Source organism: Aspergillus undulatus, assembly GCF_047715775.1.
Source record: "Aspergillus undulatus strain CBS 261.88 unplaced genomic scaffold BDV17scaffold_5, whole genome shotgun sequence".
Classification (NCBI taxonomy): Eukaryota; Fungi; Ascomycota; class Eurotiomycetes; order Eurotiales; family Aspergillaceae; genus Aspergillus; species Aspergillus undulatus.
This window is the reverse complement of record NW_027396609.1, coordinates 330,965-352,088: the sequence shown is the minus strand read 5'-3', so window position 1 is coordinate 352,088 and position 21,124 is coordinate 330,965. Positions and strand designations below refer to the sequence as shown.

Genomic DNA, 21,124 nt, shown 5'->3' with positions numbered 1-21,124 from the left:
CCTGGATAATCGTCGCACCGCATACCACCGAACCACTCGCATCCGAATACATAACCTCGAACTAGAGCTGGAGCTAAAGCTCTCCAACTCACACAGTAATGGCCATGACACCAGCCAGACCAAATCTCCGTACAATGTCCCTCCTCCTCCGACTCCTCCCCCGCCGCTGCCACTCAACCAGTACCAGCAATGGCCCCTCCTCCGTCTCAGCATCCGAAGTCTCCCACTTCTCCTCCCTCGCCAGCTCCTGGTGGGATCCCATGGGCCCCTCACGAGTCCTCCATCTTATGAACCCCCTCCGCCACGATTTCATTGCCTCTTGTCTTGCCGACGCCTTTCCCGATACTCCTACGAAACAGCAACTCGGGTCGCCCCCAAACACCCTCCACTACCTCGACGTCGGTTGCGGCGGTGGCATATTCGCCGAGTCTCTGGCGCGCACTATCCCCCTCCCTGAATCGAGAGAAGCCCAGGCAAAATCAGTCACCCGCGCCGCATCAATAACAGCAATCGACCCCACAACAACTCTCATCCAGATCGCGCGCGATCATGCGCGCAAAGACCCCAAGGTCTCCGCGCACCTAGATGGACGATTCCGATATGTGAACTGCACGCTAGAGGACTTGATTGCTTCACGGACCAAGGACACGAATACGAATCAAACTTCAAATCCAGCAGCCGCAGCGGCAGCTCAAGCGGCCGCCGGTTTCGACATGATAACCCTTTTCGAAGTCCTCGAACACATCGACACCAACGCCTCCATCTCCCCTCTAACCTTCCTAACAGACTGCCTTCGCCTCCTCAAACCCGGTGGGTGGCTCGTCGGCTCCACAATCGCCCGGTCTTTTCCCTCCTACTTTATAAACCAGGTCATTGCCGAAGCGCCATGGCCGATTGGCGTCGTCCCGCGGGGCACGCACGAGTGGAAGAAATTCGTCAACCCGAAGGAGTTGGAAGGGTGGGCGAGTGAGGGGTTGATTCGGGCTTCAGATCTGGAGAGGAAGTCGGTGAGGAGGAGTGGGAGCGAGGCGCTTGATGGGATGAGGTGGGTTTGTAAGGGAGTTGTCTATTTCCCGGGTCTGGGGTGGAAGTTTGTGCCTGGCTCGGAGAGCTGGGGAAATTATTTCTGGGCAGTGAGAAGGGGGGTGTAGAGTCATTACCCTAGCCTGGCCTTTGTTCTGGATCTACCCACTGGGTGGTTGTATAATATATATTGTGCTAGCGCACGAGGTACTATAGATGTCAAATTTTGTACAATAAGATATTACACTTATTCTAAACAAATGGGCATTGTCTCTTCAGCTGATATGAATTTCAATATCTCGTATCTAATCGTAAGATGCTTTTAAAGCCCATAAAATCAAACTGAGTGGTAGCTAAATAGCGCCTTAGCAAAAACGAGTACGCAAGCCTGATACACCGCGCAGATACAAACAGCCGAAAGTTCAATGCCTGATATTGTACAAGCCACCAAGTCCAAAATAAAATAAAGACCAAATTCACCTTTTCCTCCCTTTCCCCTTCTTCTTCGACCCGCTCGGCGGATCCGGCACACTAACAGTCCCCTGAACAATCTCATCGCCCTCCCCCAAATCCTTCAATTTCTCCTGCCCACTAATGAAGAAGGTCAAGTCGCGATTCTGCTCTTGCAGATCGGCGTTACTGATCTTCAGACTTTCAACTTCGGCAGTGAGATGCTCGATGCGCATCATGAGGCTCTCGTTCATGGTCTTTTCCTCGCGCCACTCGCGCTCCATTTTCCGCGCCATGGTCTCGAGTTTCTCGGCGCGTTTTTCGGCGCGCGCTTTATCGCGCTCGAGTGATGGGATGGTTTCGGAGGTGAGGGTGGTTCGGTGGGATTGGATACTGTTCAACGTTGCGGTTGCGGTGTCGGCGGCTTCTTGAGCGGCTGAGGCGGCGGCGGAGGCTTGAGAGGCTTTGTCGACGGCTCGCTCGAGGATTCCTTCGAAGTATGCGCGTTGGGATTCGAGTTGAGAGGTGAGGAGGTGGGTGTATTCGACGCTCATGTTTTCGAGCTTCTCACGAGGTACGGCGTCGGTCCAGTCTGGGGGGTCGAGGGCGCTGTTATCGGCTGCCGGGAGCTCGACGAGTTTGCCGTCTGTCTTGCTCTGGATGATGCGGTGGACGTAGGCGTCGCCGACGTAGTCCCAGACGCGCTGCGTGGAGAGATCCATGGCGAATGCGTGGTTGGTCTGGCTATAGTGCGCAAAGGCGTGGGCGCTGTCGTACCGGCCGCAGCCGACGTTGCCGCAAATGAGGCAGACCCAGAGGTTAACGTCGGAGTGGCAGACGGTGCATTCGGCTTCGGCATGTCCGTCGTCAAATGGGAGGGCTTGAGATGTTTTGCGAAAGTCATCCTGCGTGTATCTGCATACGGGGCAACCACTGCCTTTCCATTTTTGGAGACATGTGCAGTGAAAGACGTGCTGGCAGATGATGGTGAGTAGGCCGGTAGTTTCATCCATTCGCTCAAGGCAAACGGGGCAGGTCGGTAGTTCGATCAGTGATGGCGTAGGAGGGGCAAGAGGTTTCGTAGAGAGAGTTGCCGGTGCTATATTGCTGCTGCTGGGTTGAGATGTTGATGATAAACTGGGTCGTTGCGTCGTTGCTGTAGGGTGTGATGACAGCGCAACTCCATCCTGCGCCGCCGGGTCGACGCCTTGAATCTCGACACTCTTGACGAAAACAACATGGCACGTTTCAGGCTGGGAAGGAACAGTCAGTGAAAGCCACCAGCGTAGGTTATAACCCATTACATACCTCCATGCTATTAAAGACCTTCCCGTTCCACTCCCTCTGCCATTCCCTCGCCTTCTTGCCACTCCGAAACTTCATCAAAACCATATACCGATTTGCGCGCGCTGTCCTTATCATCCGGAAATGACTGACATCATCCATCGTCTTCTCGCCAACAAAGCCCAACAGATCAGAAGCAGACATGTAAGACGGCACAGCAAGCACACACAGCGTCGTGCAGTCATCATCATGCTGTGATCCACTCATACCATGCGGCCGTGCCTTGCCGATATCGCTGCTACTCCCTTCTGCGTCTCTGAAGCCATGGTGACTATACGACCGCCTTGCAGCCGCAGCAGACGAGCCCTTCAACTCAGCCGGGTACTCGTCAACCCCCAGATACGGCGTCTCCTGAGCATCACGGTACAGATGGACAATGCCCCAAACACTCTCGGTTGTTTTCTGATCGAGCGGTGTATACTGGCCCTTTGTGCGGAGGCCGCCTAGGATATCGGTTCCAATACCCGTTGTGACTGGGTCGCCGGTGAGGTTTGCTCTACTGGTGTATGTTGAGGGGATCATATCGATGCATTCGATGGAAACTTTATCCAGGCGCTCGTCGTTTCCAAGGCTGGATGCGGATGCGCTCGTGAGGCTCGTATGGGGAGATGGGGACGGGGAAAAAGTGCTGGATGCGGGGTGGTTGTGGATCTCGCGCAGATCGTGAGAATCGTTTCTTCCGGACCTATGTAGCTGTGACTGATGGCGCAGGTTTCGGTTTGCTGAGCTTGAGGGTCGCTTCTGAAAGGGGAGGAGAGCTTCGCATGCAGATTCGAAAGATAGTGAAGTCGTTAAGGCTGGATCTTTGGTGAAGCTGTTCAGGTCGGACCGTGGCCGTGAGAAGAGTTCGATCGCGAGATAATAAAAGTAGGAGGGCATCCCGGCCAGTTTCTCATGCTGCTGTTCCGTGAGAATGCTTCATTCTTCGTTTCAGCTGTGGGAGGTTGTGATTTGAATCATTCTACAACACCTTCAATTTCCCCACGCCAGAGAAGTCACGTGATACATGGCTGTAGCAACGATATGACCACCAGATAGCAGGTAGATGAGGACCACTGCTCTGCAGAGAATATAATTTGCTCTATTCTACGTTTGATCATGGTAGTATGCACTACGCGAGCCAAAGGCCGCTTTGGCTTTAATCCATGAGTGCGCGAATGTGGATAATACTTTGCTGAAACCATAGACTACAGTTGCTACGTTGTAAGTGGCCGGGAACTAGTATTGAGCCAGAAACACTTATGTTTCATTCAGATGATAAAGGATAGAACATCGTTACACCGTCAAGGTGACATGGAAGTAACAACAAAGAAGGTATAAGGTATGCCCAGATAAACCGTGAAGAATAAGAAACCCATCCAACGCCGCGCAAGTCAGCTATCACGTAGATGAGCCGTGAGATTCGAAGAAAGGAAAGTCATTAGTTGCCACCACGGAGGCGGAGAACCAGGTGGAGCGTGCTCTCCTTCTGGATGTTGTAATCAGAGAGCGTACGTCCATCCTCCAACTGCTTACCAGCGAAAATGAGACGTTGCTGGTCAGGTGGAATACCTTCCTTGTCCTGAATCTTCGTCTTGACGTTGTCGATTGTGTCGGAGCTCTCAACTTCCAATGTGATCGTCTTTCCGGTGAGTGTCTTGACAAAGATCTGCATACCACCACGCAGGCGGAGAACGAGGTGGAGCGTAGATTCCTTTTGGATGTTGTAATCAGACAAGGTACGGCCATCCTCAAGCTGCTTTCCAGCGAAAATCAGACGTTGCTGATCCGGGGGGATACCCTCCTTGTCCTGAATCTTGGTCTTTACGTTGTCAATTGTATCCGAGGATTCCACCTCCAGGGTAATGGTCTTGCCAGTAAGAGTCTTGACGAAGATCTGCATACCACCACGAAGACGAAGAACCAAGTGAAGGGTGGATTCCTTCTGGATGTTGTAGTCGGACAGGGTACGGCCATCCTCGAGCTGCTTGCCGGCGAAGATCAAGCGCTGCTGGTCGGGAGGGATGCCCTCCTTGTCCTGGATCTTGGTCTTCACATTATCGATGGTGTCACTAGACTCGACCTCGAGGGTGATGGTTTTGCCAGTAAGGGTCTTGACGACTGTTGGAACTGTTAGTATGCCATTTGTGTTGGGTGGCCAATCGGTGGCGATTTCCGGAAACTTACAGATCTGCATTCCACCACGAAGACGGAGAACAAGGTGAAGGGTGGATTCTTTCTGAATGTTGTAATCAGAGAGAGTGCGACCGTCTTCAAGCTGCTTGCCCGCAAAGATCAGGCGCTGTTGGTCGGGAGGAATGCCCTCCTTGTCTTGGATCTTGGTCTTGACGTTATCGATAGTGTCGCTGGACTCGACCTCAAGAGTGATGGTCTTGCCGGTAACTGCAGGGAAGATGAGTGTTAGCCACGTCGCTCAGTGTTACTCTCGAGCGGCGAGATGGGAGAATACTCACGGGTCTTGACGAAGATCTGCATGATGGTGACGTTGACGACGGGAAACGTATCAAAGGTATTGCAGATGATGAGGACGATGTAGAGAGAAGAATAGAGGTGAGGATGAGATAGAAAGCAAAGGTCTCCGTGAGAAGAGAAGTGTAGGTGGAAGGAAGCGGTGACGAGAGAGATAGGAAGGAGCGAGGCTTTAAGTACCTTCCGGGGCAGCGATGAGGGGAGGCGAAGCCACTTAGTCAGTCGGTCAGCGCTTCGCCGATAACGTGATGTCAATGGAATGTTCAAAGCAGATTGGCAGATTCACTATTATTAAGACTCATAATGGCCGTTTCTTTGCGCAGGGACCCTGCCGTTTCAATGCGGCCGTTGGTTCTGGCGCCGACCACCACTTTCCGTTGTCTTCTACTTCACTTGCGCATTCACTGGCCTCCGTTCTAGCCGATCCCGCCACCATGATAGTCAGGACAAGCCGAATTTCCTGGATCTGAGACCCGGGCTTTCACCATCTGCTACCGTGAAGTTTATCCGAAGCTACGTAGTTTGGTGCCTAGGTATTGTTAGGCTGGCAAGATTCCAGCCACCGATGACTCAAGCACTGCCACCAACGTCTGTTCCGAGCCATACCATTGTAAACCTTGAGGTAACAATCGGCATAACAATCCGTATAAAGGCATACTGTACAAAAGCCTGCCCCTCAAAGCGAACCTTTGCCCTTTTTTGCCCTTTTTTTTCTTTTCTTTTTCTTTCTTTCTTTCTTTTTTATTTTTTATTTTTTTTTTCCCTCTTTCACTGATGCGCCTGCGTTGTAGCTATGAAGTCCTTCGAAGTTCCCGTGCAATACTGGAGCCAAGGCTAAGCCCTGGCTTGAGAGCATGGGGGGTTCTGGGTGGCAGTTAAGCTGTTAACTCAGGCCTTAGATTTGGCTCCAATATGATACGGGAGCTGCGAAGGACTTCATGTCTACTGCGCAGGCGTATCGGTATACCTAAACAATGCTTCCATCATGATCAAGGAAGCCAGGCCACCGAGCTGGAGGCCAGACCAGGCCGCAGCCGCCACCAACGCCACACGTCAGGCAGATTGCCCCATCAATCAAATCCCTGCAGCGCGTAACAGTAACCTCCCAAGTCAACAATAAAGAGTCAAAGACATCCTGTAACAATTGTAAAAAGGGACTCTGAAACCTGCGACAGTCCCATAATGAGGTGACGGGGACCATTGTCCGTCGCCATTCGGCGGTGACTCGGGACAATGAGCAACAGCGCGGCAGAATGACGTGTGTTGGCTCCTTATCGGGCGGAGTGGTGGGCTCAGTTGGAGACCTCGAGTGGGACCAGCGCCCATTCTGGGGATCAGGTGATCGTCGCATGCGGTTCCCCCGCTTTTCGCAATCAAGGCCCTGCTGCTGCTGCAGAATGCGGATGGCGTCCAGCACACCCGGAACGGACAGCAAGGACGCACATTTTCGGAGAACTGTGTAAATGTACACGTGGCTACCAAGGATGGAGTACAGAGTATGGAGTAAAGGAAAGTGCAACTACGCAAGCTGCGCAAGGGAGAACCCCGATTGCCGCGAAATCAGGTTTATCAGGACCTCGGAGTCGGGAGCATTCGGTATCATCTTAGGTCGACTAGTTCACTTCGGAGCATACTCGATTCGTTGAGCTACATGAAAGTTGAGAGAAGCCAGTCCGAAGATCAACGGGATATCATCATTGAGTTCATGTTTCTGGAGGAAATATACTAAAAAAAATCCCAACGAGAGCGCTTCTCTTGGTTCTGTAAAACATCCCCCGGCTCCTTCTCGGAGATTTCCCGATCGGAGCCACCGCTTGCAACATCCAATACTTAACACAAGAAGTCAGAAAGCAAAGAATTAACTAAGTACACAATTGTAAACATCCACGCAGCATCATGAAGCGAGAACTAGCCTCAAGCGCGACCCGACAACTCAGTTGCCGCCATGATTTGCTGTGAACATTTTTTGAGACCGTACATATCGTGACATCATGATCCTCATCATTGCTGTTGTAAGTACTGTGCAAAAAATGAAGAGGAAAAAGAGCGTAGTTTCAATAAATGATCAAACAGGTGCTTGGCTGAACTTGCAAGACAGGTGGGAAAATACCAGTTCCCAAAATAGAAAAAGGAAAAGAAACTGGAGTTGACAAGTGACCGAGACAATCAAAAGTGAGTCGATAAAGTAACAGTTGCTAAACGCATCACTGGTGAGTCTCATAATCATAAAATGCTGGCATATCTCATTGAACTTTTCGAATCGTTATAAGTGCCGAGCCGTAACCTATGTGCTTCAATATATCGTTCTAGTTCGCACGAATCACAAGTCTGGAGACGAATTTATTGGAGAGGCAGTCGAAGTCATTCCTGTTGAATTTGGAGGCAGACCGGCCACGAAGGTAGCTCTCTGCGAAGCATTAGCATTAAAAGCCAGGTTAGAAATTGGTGCTTGTATCTTACCGAACTTCTCAACGTGTTGGCGAACTTCGGTCATAGTGTTGCAGACGTCGGGGTTCGAGTGCAGCAAGTGATGGTGCTTCGATGTTTCCCAGTCGGAGAACGAGGGCAGCTTCTGAGAGATTGCTTGAAACAGACCAACAATGACTCCGACGGGAGTTGTCTCCATGTCAGTGCAGAATTTATCCACAGCCGCGGCGTCCTAGGAAATATTGTCAGGGAGACAGTCAAAGAATATTAATGATAGAAAAATACTCACAGGAGTACGGTAATGGCAGTCAAACTGCATCTCTTCCCAAACTGCAAGTAGAATTGACGCCAACATGAAAATGGTGGGCCAGTTCTTCAGTTTTTCGCCACTGTAGACGCTGGAATAGAGAGCGGAGAGCTCCTCCAAAACGTCCTTCTGCAGCTCACGCCACATGCTGGCCATGGCACACTTGATTTGGAAGTTGATCATCACAGGTGCCATCGTCTTGCCCTTGAACTTCGAGTTTCGGTCCTCGATCTTGCCCAAGAAACCCTCCTCTTCACCCAGACCTTCAACCATCGTGACGTGGAGCGTCAAGTTGTAGGCAAGGATAAGCTTCAGAGCCTTACGAATAACAGGTAACTTCGTGCGGAAATAATAGCGGAATGCGGTCTTCAGCATCTGCGTTAGGAACGGAGTGCCTTCGAAGTAGTCATCCACAAATTTCTCAAAGGTGCCGTTGCCGTCGATGTGACGATCCAGGTAGTCGGACAACATAGCATGCGAGACACCTTCCTGACCGGCAGACAGTTTAGCGGTTTCAACCTCGTGCTGGCTAGGTTCGCGGTTCATTGTCTCGACCCAGTCGATATTGAAGCACTGGTCGTTGCGCACATATACCTCACGTGCGTTGATCGGAAGAACCTGTCCATAACCATGGGTAACAAACAAAGTCCTCTCCTGTGCGGAAAAACCAGTGATGTTGTCGACTGAGAATGCAAGAGTGATGTGTCGCTCATAGTCTGCCTTCCAGTCCTTCATGAAGTAACCAATCTCCTTGATGTCAATGCGGGTGCAAGGAACCTGCCATAACCTTGCATGTGAAGGTTGACAGCCAGCACATGGCTCGCCTTTGTCGCACTATTTGTGATATTAGCAGATAAAACATAATGATCGGTTGCTGGGATCCTTACAGTCTTCTTCAGGAACTTGCAGCGCAGGCAGGCCCTCAACTTCCGGATCTCACTAGCCTGTTTTCGCTGGTCGGGCCTGAGGGGACCCTTACGCTTGCCGACTTTCTTTTCTGTGGTTTCAGACTTGCCTTGCGATTGCTTGCGAACCTTGGTCTCTGCAGTCTTTGCGGCGATTGGGCTCTTGCGGGACGGTTTTCGACTTGGTGGGGAGGATGAGGCGGTCGGAGAGCGAGTTGGAGAACTAGCCTTCTTTCCCGGTACTTGAATAGGTCGAACAATGGCGGCGGGACTGATTGCCGTTGGTGACTGAGAACCGTGGGATGTGTGATCGAAAGAAACTCGTCGATGAATAGGACTGTTGAAAGAGGATTCGAAGTTGGTGTCTGAACAAGGGGAGTTAACCGGGTTCGAGACGTCAACGAAACTGCCGTAAGATCCTGAGTAGGATGACTCGGAGAGACTTCTATCATGGAGAGTTTGCGTCGGGTTGATGAAGACCTGATCAGGGAACAAGAATTCATGCGAATGACGGGGCTCGATCATGCTCCAACCATTGTCACTACTCGAGCTGGTAAGCGATCGTACCTCGAGGTAAGTGTCCGTCGGTGAGCTGCTCTCGATCATGTTGTGCGGTGCCGTATATGAAGACATGTCGGGCAGACCATGAGGTTGGAATCCGAGGAGATCCGTTTGAAGGTCTTGGTACGGATATGATACCATGTCGACGGGCGCAGTGAGGGGTAAATAAGGACCATCCAACAGACTCGTGCTCATCTGACCGTGAGGTCCCGACATCAGGTCGACGGGGGACGAGTGGATAGTCATGCCATAGCTTGCGGTGGTGAACTGGGGCGCGGCGGCTGCTTCATTCTGGTGATATTGAAGGTGGGGTTGTAGATGCTGAAATTGCCAGTCAACGATGAGGTTGGCATCCTGGGCTACCGACTGATCGAACGAGTGACCGCTGGTTTGTAAGGGTGAGATATCTCTCGAGGTGTCTGTTCGCTGGGAGGCCTGGTGGTCCACCGCCACTGGCCATGACTGAGGCTGAATGTAGTTTCTCGAGTCATAATCAAGCCCGATGAACCCGTCGCCGGTTAACTCAGGATTAGACATTGTGAGAACGGAGCGTCTTCACGGCTGGCGGAGACTGAAGGTGGAAATAAGAGAGGAAGATAAAGGTGATGGCGGCTATAGAGATGTCGCACAGAGAGAAGGGGATCAGGATGGAGTTATGACACGAAGCCTCAGGGAAAAGGCTCTCTCTCGGACGAGCAGAAAGCCCAGAATCCGGGGGTGAGAGAGAAGAAGAGGGCACGACGATAGGATGAGCCCATGGCGGGCAGAGAGCGGTGGGGAGCAAAGCAGCGGTGAAGCGGGAGGTGCGTGAGTCGGAGATACGCTAGGGGATCCTGGGAAGGAGTTATCGCTATCAAGTGGGGGCCCTGCTTGGCCGGCGAGGAAGACGCCTGCGAGCTGTTAATGCCACGCGATGGCACTCATCGTGGCGCTTCTGTTGGTCCAAACTCGCTGGATTGGCACCAAAACCTGCCTGTTTTAGCCTAGCCGACTTCCTTTCCAGATGGCCGTGGCCGGGATTGACTCGGTCGAGGCGATGATGGGCCACTAAGACGTCAACCAGCCAGTCCCATGATGGCCATCGCGATCGCGCCAGCCTAGTCACTGACGAAAAATTGGCCCATAGTGAGCTAGTCTGCCAGCCTACTGTACCCACAGCCTGAAGGGGACGTCCTCAGTCTACGGCGCTTCACTGACCATCTCCTCCGTGGTTGCTGACAGGCCAGTCGCCCCCAGATACTCTCCGAGAGCGACCCGAATGAGCAGAATAATTTGAGCTTGTTCTGTGTTGACTCGAGCATAGTGTCTCATATGGATTATCAACAGTTCCATGGCACCATGCGGGCTTGCCGAGTGAAAGACATGGGACGCGCTCTCGGAAGAGGAAGATCAGTGGAAAGTGGAAAATCATCGCCTTAGATCTGTTGAGGATGGAGCATGCCGATCACGGGCGTGGCAATAACGGTTGGCTGGTGGACCTTCAAGGAAGCGAGGAAAGCCTGGCCCGGACTGACCCCGCTGCCACTGAAGCACAAGGTTGTTGTTAGCACGGCCTTGTCAAGCAGCTGTGACAGGGCTCCTCGGAGTAAATTTAGCTGTCCGAGGTCATTTAATAGTATCATCTCTTCTGCCGCTGAGGAAGCGTCCCATGCTCTCTATTTTTATCTACATAGTGCTATGTATAATGTCCTCTACAACGCCCATGTGAAGAGAGACAAGCCCATTGCAACAAGTCGAGGTTCCGCCTTTGCCAAAGAAATGCTTTGATACTGATTTGCTTTGGACAGGGCTCAGATACCTTTACTAAGTCAGACGCTGCCAATAATAACCAGCCCCTCAATCGGTGGTCAATCACCGACTTACCGTAGCCCTCATTGCCAACAAGGTGGCTGACGATGCGCAAGCCCCAATCTTCATTTGCGCGCGCCACTGTATGTATCTTCTCTGTACAGCATCGAAGCCCTTTCTTTCTCGGCCTATTACCTGCGCGGAGACAGACGATCGTGGCGACGTGCCAGACAGCGGATGATGGAGAAGATAACGCACGCTGGTCTCACTGTCACGCAAGTAAGCGTTTCTTCCGCAGCTTGTGACTGTTCCACGCAACTGCAGCGTACTAAAGCCTTTTTCCCGATATTCAATCTCGACAAGCGCCCTCCTTTTTTTCGAGACCCTGAGTTCCTTAGCGCCGGCCGCCTGGCCTCGACAGTCAACAGCGCACGAAATGTGTAGGGGCCAAGTAGTGGCGGGCGACGGAAACTATCCCAACAGGATTCAAGCGCAGCCCGACCTCAGATCGAGTGACAGATCAGATCTCTTTCTCAACCAAGTTGCAAGGTGGAAAAGACTACCAGCATCATTAGCAAGCTCCTCCGAGATGGACGCATCATCACGAAAGCATCTCAAAGGGCTAAACGGCTCAAGCGAGCAGGATACAGGCCGAAAGGAAACTTTTCTGCAGCCGTCTCTTCTGAGCAAACCTGGAGAATCTCCACCTGATGAAGCCCGGCGAATCGAGATACTGACTGTCATCCTCGTCGAAATCGATGCGTCCTGACTCGCAGATCGACCCTCTATGAATGCAAGCCATCTCATAGCCTGTCCAACCCGTTTGGTCTCTTTCTTTCTCCGGCACGGACTGAAAGGAAGCATTGAGACTCGTTATCAGCGCAACGGGCTGCTGTGACATTGAAACCGAGCTCACTGACAGGGTGAGGGACCTCGAAACGCTTCGTCATTCGTAGTAATAAGCGTACGACTAATAACTTTAAACCTCGACCGGTTTATGCAGGCCATCCCAGTTGTCACGTTAGTTGTTTGTTCACGAGTAGCCTACCGCTAAGCTCAGGCAGACTTCCAAAAGGCGAGGGTCTCGAGCTTCCCGCTGAAGACGATCAGAGGCTTCAGTCTCCATATGATTCAGATTATTCAGGTTTTCGAAATGACCAGCCTTGGAAGAGGACGTGTGGACGAGTCGTGGACGAAACAGATTGAGAACGAGGCTGGGAGGATGGAACGTCAGTCTATGCCGATCATTTCCAGATTCGCCCTGACAGATAAGAGAGTCACGGGACCTGTCATGTGGCGGGGCCTGAGGAAGGCCGGATGTTGTCTTACAGCACCCGAGATGCAGCTGCTTGATGTTTGAATAATATATGAGATCTCAGCAAGGCGTCGCTCTGCGACTGCTTGCTTGCTGGCCTCAAAAAGTCCGAGGTGGTGGTCCTGCGCACCTGGCTGGCTCGCGGGCCTGGGCCGAGGGGCAGTTGATGATTTGGTCAGCGGAAGAACAACCGGCGATTGTCAACGAGGAAACAACAATCGGTTCGCACAATACTTACAGCCTTCTACAATAAAACTACCAATTCTGATACTGAGTGGTTTATCAATTCCCGAATAAATTGCCGCTGTCTATATTCCTTTTCTCCACAGTCCATGCCGGTCATTGCTGCCACGGGGAAACAGCGTCGAAAGGTTCGATTCCCATCTTCCAGCCACACGGCCCAGGTAGAGAAGCTTCCATTCAAGAGAGCCCAAGCCAGTCTCTCGAAGAGTAGCAGTTTGCCTTCAGTATCCGCTTCCAAATACGTTTCATCGCTGGAACAAAGTACGAGATTGGCGGAGATGGCTGAACCGGCTATCCCAGCTCTCTTTCAGGAACCACCAGTGATCCGTGATACGCTCATAACAGAAACGACCGAGTTGCAGGATGAGACGCTCAACAAGTGTTTACCCTTTCTGGGGGGCACCCACAGCAGCCAAAAAGGCCCTCTGAACCGTCACGGCGTGCCTCCCCTCATGCGGGATGAGCACATTGGCTATCTGTACGAATCTCTCGAGGACTATCCCTCTGGCTTCGTTGCAATGGATGCTAGTCGGCCCTGGATGGTCATGTGGGGACTGGCCGCCTTGAGTCTAGTTGGTGAAGACCTCACTAGGCACCGCCAACGGTAAGCAGCTGTTCGGTTTGAATTTCAATCTTGCGCTTGCTTGCATGTATCCCCTTGCTAGATGGCGCACCCGGACCAAGTTGTCCGACACTTGCATTGGAATCCTTCTAAGCCTTCTACCTTTCTAGTGCGATCTCTACAATCACCCCTATGCAGAACCCCACTGGTGGCTTTGGAGGTGGTCATGGCCAGATATCGCATTGTGCATCAAGCTATGCCGCAGTACTCTCCCTAGCAATGATTGGAGGCGAAGAGGCGTTGGCGCTCATTGATCGCCGAGCAATGTGAGATATAAAACACGTATCTGCGAAGGGTCAAAGCGGTCTAACAGAAAACTAGGTGGGAATGGCTGGGAACGCTGAAGAAGCCAGACGGAGGTATCTCAGTCTTTGATGGTGGGGAAGAGGACGTGCGGTAAGAACATCGCCCCTTTCAGCTTCTTGTGCGGCGGCCGCACTTGACTAAATGCATAATTAGAGGCGCCTACTGCGCAATGGTAATCATCTCGCTCCTGGACTTGCCACTTACCTTGCCCCCTGAGGCCAAAGCCCGAGCGCATGGCTTGCAGACGTTCACCGACGGCCTCTCGGAATATATCTCTCGGTGTATGCTTTCTCCACTAGCTAAATCATCGCATGCAGCTGATCCGTATCCTAGGCCAGACGTTTGAAGGTGGAATATCCGGAAGCCCAGGTTCAGAGGCGCATGGCGCCTACGCATATTGTGCATTGGCGTGTTTATGCATCCTTGGCGAGCCCGAAGTGACTATACCACAGTGAGAATCCTCATAGATCCTGGTTTCTGTGGCGCTCACTGATGTCATTAGGTGCATGGATGTCCCGTTGCTCCTATCCTGGCTTTCTGCTCGACAGTATGCACCAGAAGGAGGATTTGCAGGGAGAACCAATAAGCTGGTAGATGGATGTTATAGTCATTGGGTTGGGAGCTGCTGGCCATTGCTTCAAGCTGCATTGAACGGAACTCAGGACGCTGCAGCCCCTCGACAGTCTGCTGTTGGCAATCTCTATAGCCGGGAGGGACTGACGAGATACATTCTTGGTTGCTGTCAGTCGAAGAATGGAGGACTCCGCGACAAACCCGGAAAGTAAGTAGAGCCTTTGAACGGCTATGAGTTAACGACGTCACTAATGTTCTGGGTCTGAAGGCATCCTGATGCGTATCACACATGCTATACGCTGACCGGCCTCAGTTCTGTCCAGCATGATCACTACCACACCAACTGCAGCGCTACATCTGATAAACAGTTCGCTTCGGCATTTTCGTGGAAATCTCGCCCTGCCCCAGACTCAGGGATGTCTGATAGGAATGTCTTCGATGAGAATGACCGTTTGACAGCGTTCCACCCTCTATACACAATTCCTCACAAGGCCGCAGAAGATATGCGTGTCTGGTGTGAACGGAAGTCATTGGAAGGCTTCGGAGAATAAGGAGTATTCTAGCACAAGCTGAAACTGATTGTCTATTCGTTGGAATACGGGGTCGCCCTATGATAGGACTATCTGGCCTCCAACCTTATTGTGAATAGGCTCATGTACAGTAGCTCACCGAAATAAACATTTAGTCCTCGTGTCTGTGGTCACGCAAGCGTTATTGTCCGAGTAGCCACGCGGACTCGGACAACAGGCTGCACGGCAAAGCAAGGATACGAACCTTGAATAAACTTGAAGCCTTACAGAGTAGAGTATGTATATTGTTCGCACATAGGTAGAAAATGTTGTCTTAGTGTTTTCGTGGGCATCTGCTGCATGGTTCCTGGACCGACCACTCAGTTGGCTTTAAACACCAACCAGGGGGCTCATGCCTTCCTTACCTTTTCCATCTCTTCCTCCTCGTTTCCTCGACCTGACTTCAGCCTCTTTTTCACATGCCTTCGTCAACAACATCATCAAATCAGATTGTCATCGCCAATTCAAAGTTAATGCAGCATAAGCCGCTCAGATCGATCACGGGCAATTATACGCCCAAAGCGCTCCGCAATCACCAGACCGGAGGAAAGCATTGAAGGAAAGAAGGACGAGGGGTCAATCAGAGCCATCGGTACCGAATCATCCTCTTCTCACAACGTCGTGAGATCAATTCCGTGGACAGAGCGCGAAAGCAAGCTCGCACCAAGCACAGACTCGGGCACAAAATCTGCTGCAACCCGTTGACTCCGACGGCGAAAAAGGAATCGAGGCTGATCCAACACACGCTGGCGCCCGCTAACGGTAAATTCAATTTCCCCCGGAGATATCGCTGAGCAATAGAAAGGATCATGCTAATGCCGCTGCAAGGTTTGAAGTCCTCCTTTCCCTTCTTACCTCGTGTAGTGAAAGTGGCATGGGGTTCCCCGCCGCGCAAAGCAAGCGAAACTGCCAACTCATCAGTGCATCCGATGCCTGCCTGTCAACATCATTAACAAGACATGGCTGGGCCAATCTGCTCTTGACCCACGGATTGGCAATCCAGACTTCTCCGGGTTTCCACTGCTAGTCCCAGCCTATCGTCCCACCCACGGAAGTTGTTCTTGATGGATGAGCGCCATCTGTCTGTTATTATTCAAGTTGGGAATAATACTGCTATCATTGTCCCCTTTTCCTTGGTCATCACAGGAGGTGAATTCCGGAACATTCGTATCATTTTGTGATAGGCGCCAATTCTATGCGCACACAATTGGGATTCAACGAGGAAATCAGGCCCCGACATGAAGCGGAGAGGGCATTTCTCGGTTCATAGACCGAGCTAACGCTGAGCATGATCGTCTCGATTCTCTTAGCATTTTTAGCCAATGCCAAAGCGCGCAATTATTGGGTCCTACTGCAATGATTGAAGGATTACAATGAATATTGTTCTGAATCTGCTCCATGCCCTACCCATCTCAGTCACCCCTGGACCAGCATGGATCCGATTAGGGGATTTTTCCCAGGGCACTCTGCGCGACATGAGCCACCTCTCTCCGTGAATTCTCATTGTCTGCATTAGCGGGCCTTCGAGGGCCATTTCTTTTCTCCTCCGCTCTATGCAGGTCGTTCTCGACTGCTGATTTTTGACGCTAGGATGCTGGTTTATGGTTTTCGTCTACTTTGCGGGGTCCACGAAGGCACCTTCTTACTCTCACCACCAGAGGCTTCCTGACAAAAGGAAGAATAAAATAACCAAGGACACTTTCTCGAGGATGGTTCGCACCTTGGGAACCGGTACTCGCCTCGCATGGATCCTCAAAAGGCCGAGATGGCCGAGATGGCCAGGAATCCTGAGCACCGTGTCAATCTTCGCCGCCTAGATCAGCGGCAAATTACACCGTGGCAGATGGGTCAGGACATCCTGATCTTTCATGCTGAATCACTGGCTACAAGCCATGCCAGCACATCACGGTTTCAACCTCCAAACAGAAAGAAAACGAGGCGATTGAGGCTAGGAAATTTTAGGACCGCACTGGACCAAAGAATCCTCCTCATCTTCCTCCTCATCTTCTCTGTCCACCGACTTGGTGGAGAAGCGCATTGCGCCGGTTGGGAGCCGTTGCTTTCGAATTCGTTTTTATTATTTTTCATTATTTTCTTTTACATTTTCGCCTTCGATTATTTTCTGTGCTTCTTTTGCTGCCCTTGACACTTGCCCGCTGCTTTATGGAACCCCACCTGGTTTATTTGAACTGATTATACCTAGTTAACATGATGGCCATTGCCGACCTTTTCTTTTTTTTCCCCTCTCGTCTTCCGCGAGTGCAGGGTATACTGCTGCCACCTTAGGGCTATCGTTAGCTTCAAATTCCCTGTGGATTCCCACCTCTTTGTCTCATCTTGTTTATTCTAAGCCTTCTCGACTCCTCTCCCCTGTCGTGGATCTCCGATTGTTGCAGCAGAGAAACGTGGCCGTTGGGCATCAAACAAACATTCGTTAATCTAGGGCTCGGTTCAATACTCCTTGCGCTTGCCGGGATATTGTGCAGTAACAAGAAAGTTGAGGCAGCGAATACTGACAAACATCGTCGTATGCTACGCTGGGCATTGGGCATCTACCTCGCCTCAAGATGTACTATGTCCTCTACCTTGCAAGTATGTAGTCCTTCTATTTTTGTCACAAGTTCCTTGCTGTCGAACTCTACCCCAATCGGACCCTTCGGGGTCCTGCGCCCTGCCATGCCATGCTTCCAGTGTGATTGCCTGTTAAGGGCCATGCAATTCTTCATCTGGACTGTCAGAATGTACAAGCCGGCTCCATCCTACCTACAAATAGTAGATATGATTTGCTACAATCCCCAGGAACACCAACCGTTGGCGCTCCAGCCGCAGAAAACCTCCAATCACCACAAGAAACTACTATTGAACGTCCAATCGATCGCTAACCATAAGGCTGGATCCACAGGTCTCTGTCGCCGCCGCCACTGGCCAGAGCCGCTCTACGAATCCTACGCCAGCGGCAGCGGCAGCAACAGCACCAACGCCTCAGGGTCCGGGACCGGCCCCGGGTACACGTGCATAGTCCGCGTCAACAACCGCGAGTACCAGACTGACGCCGTTTGCGCGTCTGAGTCGCTGGCGCGCGAAAACGCAGCCATGCGCGCCTATCTCATCTGCCGCAACTTCTCCGTCAATGACGGCAAGTACCCGGCGGGACATGATCACGGCGGCGTTGTGCAGGGGATACCCGTGGCGATTGGGAAGGGTAGACGGAGTCGGTCGCGGTACCCGGATGATATTGGACTGGGCTCCGGCGATGTCTCGAGTGAGGGGAGTTATGGGAGTCGTTCTGGGGGGAGTAGTCCGGAGAGCTATGAAAGTGAGAGGTTGGGAATGGGGATGAGGAGGGCTATTGCTGCTGGAGGACAGACGCACGCTCATGCGCATCCGCACTCGCACTCGCACGCGAGGGCGTTTGCGTTTGCCAGGGGGGTGTAAGTTAATACTACGACTAGGGCTCGGTGACCGACGAGGGCCTGGACCTGAGACCCTGTTAATGCAGTGGAAGATTCCACGTGAGCTGGTTCGACATGATATAACGATTGGAGAAGCTTGCTGGGCGACGAGGAAAGCTTTGAAAAAAGACATGCAACCTGCTTACTGATGCGAGACGACAACGCCGATTAATGACTTACGACTACGACTTATGACATGACTTGATTATGATTAGCCTATAGATCGAAATGTTTCCTCATTGCGAGATTGTTTTCTATACTTTATGACTATCTATCAGCTGTCTTCCTATCTTCTAGGGCAGTTTCCGATGAATATATTGACTCCACTCTTGAATAACAAGTTTCTTTAAGCTAAGAACTGCAGTCGTGCAATGAGTCAATCCTGTACTGAATGATGGCAAGATATTGGGCAGATACTCTATACACCCGTATGTTGGGTCGAAGCCCTCAGGTACAAATCAAGAAGCAGTCTAGATACTCCGTGACAGCGGTGAACTAAAATTAAATTCGTCAACGCCCGCGGTCCAGACCAGTTCCCAAAAGGGAAAGCGTGATGTCGACACGCCAGCTGAGTCAGGATGACATCACGCTTGTCGTCCCCATGCAACAGGATCTGGGAACAACAGCGCCATTGCGTGGCTAATTTCGTATACCAAAACTCTCAAAGAGAAGAATCGTTGCTGCAAGATAGAGGCCAGACATTTGAGCGTGCTTCAGCATTTCCTTGCTACCTCTTCACCGCAAGCGATACTACGAACCCGCCGCTCTTTCTTTTCCCCCATAACTACGGGCTTCGCGTGAAGCATACGATCGCCGTTGGAGCGAACGACAACAACCACCTCCATTATACAGATTCTCTTGATACCGAGATATGCAACTGGCGCTCCGAGGCCGGCATGCCTCGGTAATAGCGCGTGAGATACGGGCAGTAGCACGACAATTGCCACATACGCGTACTTCGCCGTTGCGAAGTTCGGGGGTTGCCGCTGGCATACGCCGAATATATGTGTCGTCGGCATTGCAGAGCCTGTTATGGAGCAAGAGCACGCGTTCTGGGTTGTTAGGCTTTGGAAAGACAGCGACGGGCGTTAGGAGGCTATACGGCCAGCCGACGTTGGATACTGGGCTCCATCGGCAGTGGGTCACGACCGATGCGAAGAAGCAGACAAGGGAGTTGGGTTCGTCTGAGAGGAATGGGTCTGAGGAGATTGAGGAGGAGGGGACGGAACGGTTACGGCGTGAGACTCGGCCTAGGGATGCGTTTGGCTCGTCTACACAGAGAGGTAGATGTTACGTCCTTTGCTGTCTGAGGGTTATGAAGCTTACATGAGGACAGGAAAGCTATTGACTACGCCCTCGAGGCTGCTGAAGCTGTTAATACCGTTACCGACTGACCATACTCGAGGTAGGTCTTCTGATCTGCATTTGTGTCTAGAGAATGCTAACTCTCGTAGATGTGGAGACTATCGCTATACTTACTCACTCTCAGCAACCGCTGTCATATCTGGAGCAGTTGATTCAGGCTGAGTTACCCCCGATCAAGGACGAAGACGGACGCCAACGCCAACCGGGAGTATCCTTCATCGCATTCCAATATGAAAACCACCCGATTCGCCCGCGAAAAGCCCGCAGCAAGAAGACTAAGCATAACGTCGACTCCTCACAGGAAATGGAAGTGGAGGAGGTTGCGGTTGCGGATGATAAAGGCGAGGGTCACCCTGAGACATCACAACCGCCTGACGAAGAACTCGACACGTATAGCTCCTTGCAGAAACCGCAGCCCAATGGCGAGTCTGAGCAACGGTATGTGCGGTGGTCACATGCGACAGAGATTGGCGACTTCATTCGAGATGCTGCACGCGCAGGAGAATTTATCGTCGCCATTGGAGGGGCACCATTAGGCCTGGATCAGATCAAGATAACGGTTCCCTCGTTTAATGAACGGACACATTACCTTCGCATGCGACTGAGAAAGATATCAGATCGCATCAAGACAATCGCAGATATCAAGCATGAGTGTGATCAGCTGGCGCACCGAGGCGCTCAGCGCGTGGCTCTCGGCGGTTTTGGTGTACTAGTGTCCTGGTGGTGCCTCGTTTACAAGCTCACCTTCGACACTGACCTGGGTTGGGACACAATGGAGCCGATTACGTACCTGGCAAGTTTGTCGACGCTTATGGGTGGCTACCTCTGGTTCCTGTATCACAATCGTGAGATTTCGTACCGTTCAGCGCTCGATTTTACGATCAATGCACGCCAGAAGAAGCTTTATCAGCTGAGGGGCGTAGATTTACAGCTCTGGGAGAACTTGATCTATGAAGGGAACGCGCTGCGCAGGGAGATCAAGACGATCTCATCTGACTACGATACGGAATGGGACGAGAAGCATGATGAGCGTGATGAGCGTGTCGTCGAGGCCTTGAAGAAAGAACGAGACCAGCAGAAGCGCAAGGATGAGAGTGAAGATGAGAAGGAAGGGTCGAACGACTGAGGGCTTTCCATAAATGACTGTGGACTTACTTCATTTCTTTCCTTTGTATTAGATTAGATTGTACATATAGTATGTCATGGACCTCGTACATAAGTTCTAAGTCCTTTTGCAGTTCCAGCCACTTGGAAGGCTAGTTAAGTTCATTCATCTAATGTGGACTCGTGTTTCTGTCCCAAAAAGGGTCGATCTGAGTGAATTGTTCCCTGTTTGTAGGGTCCCGGCTCTCTTCTCATTCACTTTCCTCACTTCCTTTTCTACCTTTCCTCCTGCACTTTCTCA

General features: G+C 51.6%; 7 protein-coding genes across 7 annotated transcripts; 4 read left to right on the top strand and 3 right to left on the bottom strand.

The window, feature by feature from the left end:
* Nucleotides 1-134: 134 nt before the first annotated feature.
* On the top strand, nt 135-1,151 carry BDV17DRAFT_287641 (3-demethylubiquinone-9 3-methyltransferase; the record flags this gene model as incomplete). Its single annotated transcript, XM_073761211.1, has 1 exon — nt 135-1,151. The coding sequence occupies one exon, from the start codon at nt 135-137 to the stop codon at nt 1,149-1,151; it is 1,017 nt and encodes a 338-aa protein (XP_073619535.1).
* A 139-nt stretch (nt 1,152-1,290) lies between these two features.
* Nucleotides 1,291-4,127, bottom strand: BDV17DRAFT_253515 (putative RING and UBP finger domain protein). Its single transcript, XM_073756660.1, has 2 exons — nt 2,782-4,127; nt 1,291-2,726 (listed from the first exon to the last, which is right to left on the bottom strand). The coding sequence occupies exons 1-2, from the start codon at nt 3,694-3,696 to the stop codon at nt 1,500-1,502; spliced, it is 2,142 nt and encodes a 713-aa protein (XP_073619534.1). The 5' UTR covers nt 3,697-4,127; the 3' UTR covers nt 1,291-1,499.
* Nucleotides 4,128-4,237: 110 nt separating this feature from the next.
* Nucleotides 4,238-5,292, bottom strand: BDV17DRAFT_279460 (ubiquitin family protein; the record flags this gene model as incomplete). The annotated part of the gene is made up of 3 exons (XM_073759720.1): nt 4,238-4,917; nt 4,984-5,199; nt 5,271-5,292. The coding sequence occupies 3 exons, from the start codon at nt 5,290-5,292 to the stop codon at nt 4,238-4,240; spliced, it is 918 nt and encodes a 305-aa protein (XP_073619533.1).
* A 1,829-nt stretch (nt 5,293-7,121) lies between these two features.
* Nucleotides 7,122-10,473, bottom strand: BDV17DRAFT_173129 (Zn(II)2Cys6 transcription factor domain-containing protein). The gene is made up of 3 exons (XM_073754811.1): nt 8,908-10,473; nt 8,003-8,854; nt 7,122-7,945 (listed from the first exon to the last, which is right to left on the bottom strand). The coding sequence occupies exons 1-3, from the start codon at nt 10,021-10,023 to the stop codon at nt 7,607-7,609; spliced, it is 2,307 nt and encodes a 768-aa protein (XP_073619532.1). The 5' UTR covers nt 10,024-10,473; the 3' UTR covers nt 7,122-7,606.
* Nucleotides 10,474-12,778: 2,305 nt separating this feature from the next.
* Nucleotides 12,779-15,043, top strand: BDV17DRAFT_173255 (CAAX farnesyltransferase subunit beta RAM1). Its single transcript, XM_073754812.1, has 7 exons — nt 12,779-13,436; nt 13,565-13,720; nt 13,776-13,850; nt 13,914-14,041; nt 14,094-14,211; nt 14,263-14,541; nt 14,602-15,043. Exons 1-7 carry the CDS (start codon nt 12,922-12,924, stop codon nt 14,882-14,884), a joined length of 1,554 nt encoding a protein of 517 aa, XP_073619531.1. The 5' UTR covers nt 12,779-12,921; the 3' UTR covers nt 14,885-15,043.
* A 2,268-nt stretch (nt 15,044-17,311) lies between these two features.
* BDV17DRAFT_170739 (uncharacterized protein) lies at nt 17,312-18,567 on the top strand. Its single transcript, XM_073754807.1, has 2 exons — nt 17,312-17,494; nt 17,805-18,567. The coding sequence occupies exons 1-2, from the start codon at nt 17,470-17,472 to the stop codon at nt 18,335-18,337; spliced, it is 558 nt and encodes a 185-aa protein (XP_073619530.1). The 5' UTR covers nt 17,312-17,469; the 3' UTR covers nt 18,338-18,567.
* Nucleotides 18,568-18,981: 414 nt separating this feature from the next.
* BDV17DRAFT_253492 (uncharacterized protein) lies at nt 18,982-20,969 on the top strand. The gene is made up of 3 exons (XM_073756659.1): nt 18,982-19,637; nt 19,691-19,759; nt 19,809-20,969. The coding sequence occupies exons 1-3, from the start codon at nt 19,226-19,228 to the stop codon at nt 20,843-20,845; spliced, it is 1,518 nt and encodes a 505-aa protein (XP_073619529.1). The 5' UTR covers nt 18,982-19,225; the 3' UTR covers nt 20,846-20,969.
* The last annotated feature ends 155 nt before the right edge of the window (nt 20,970-21,124 follow it).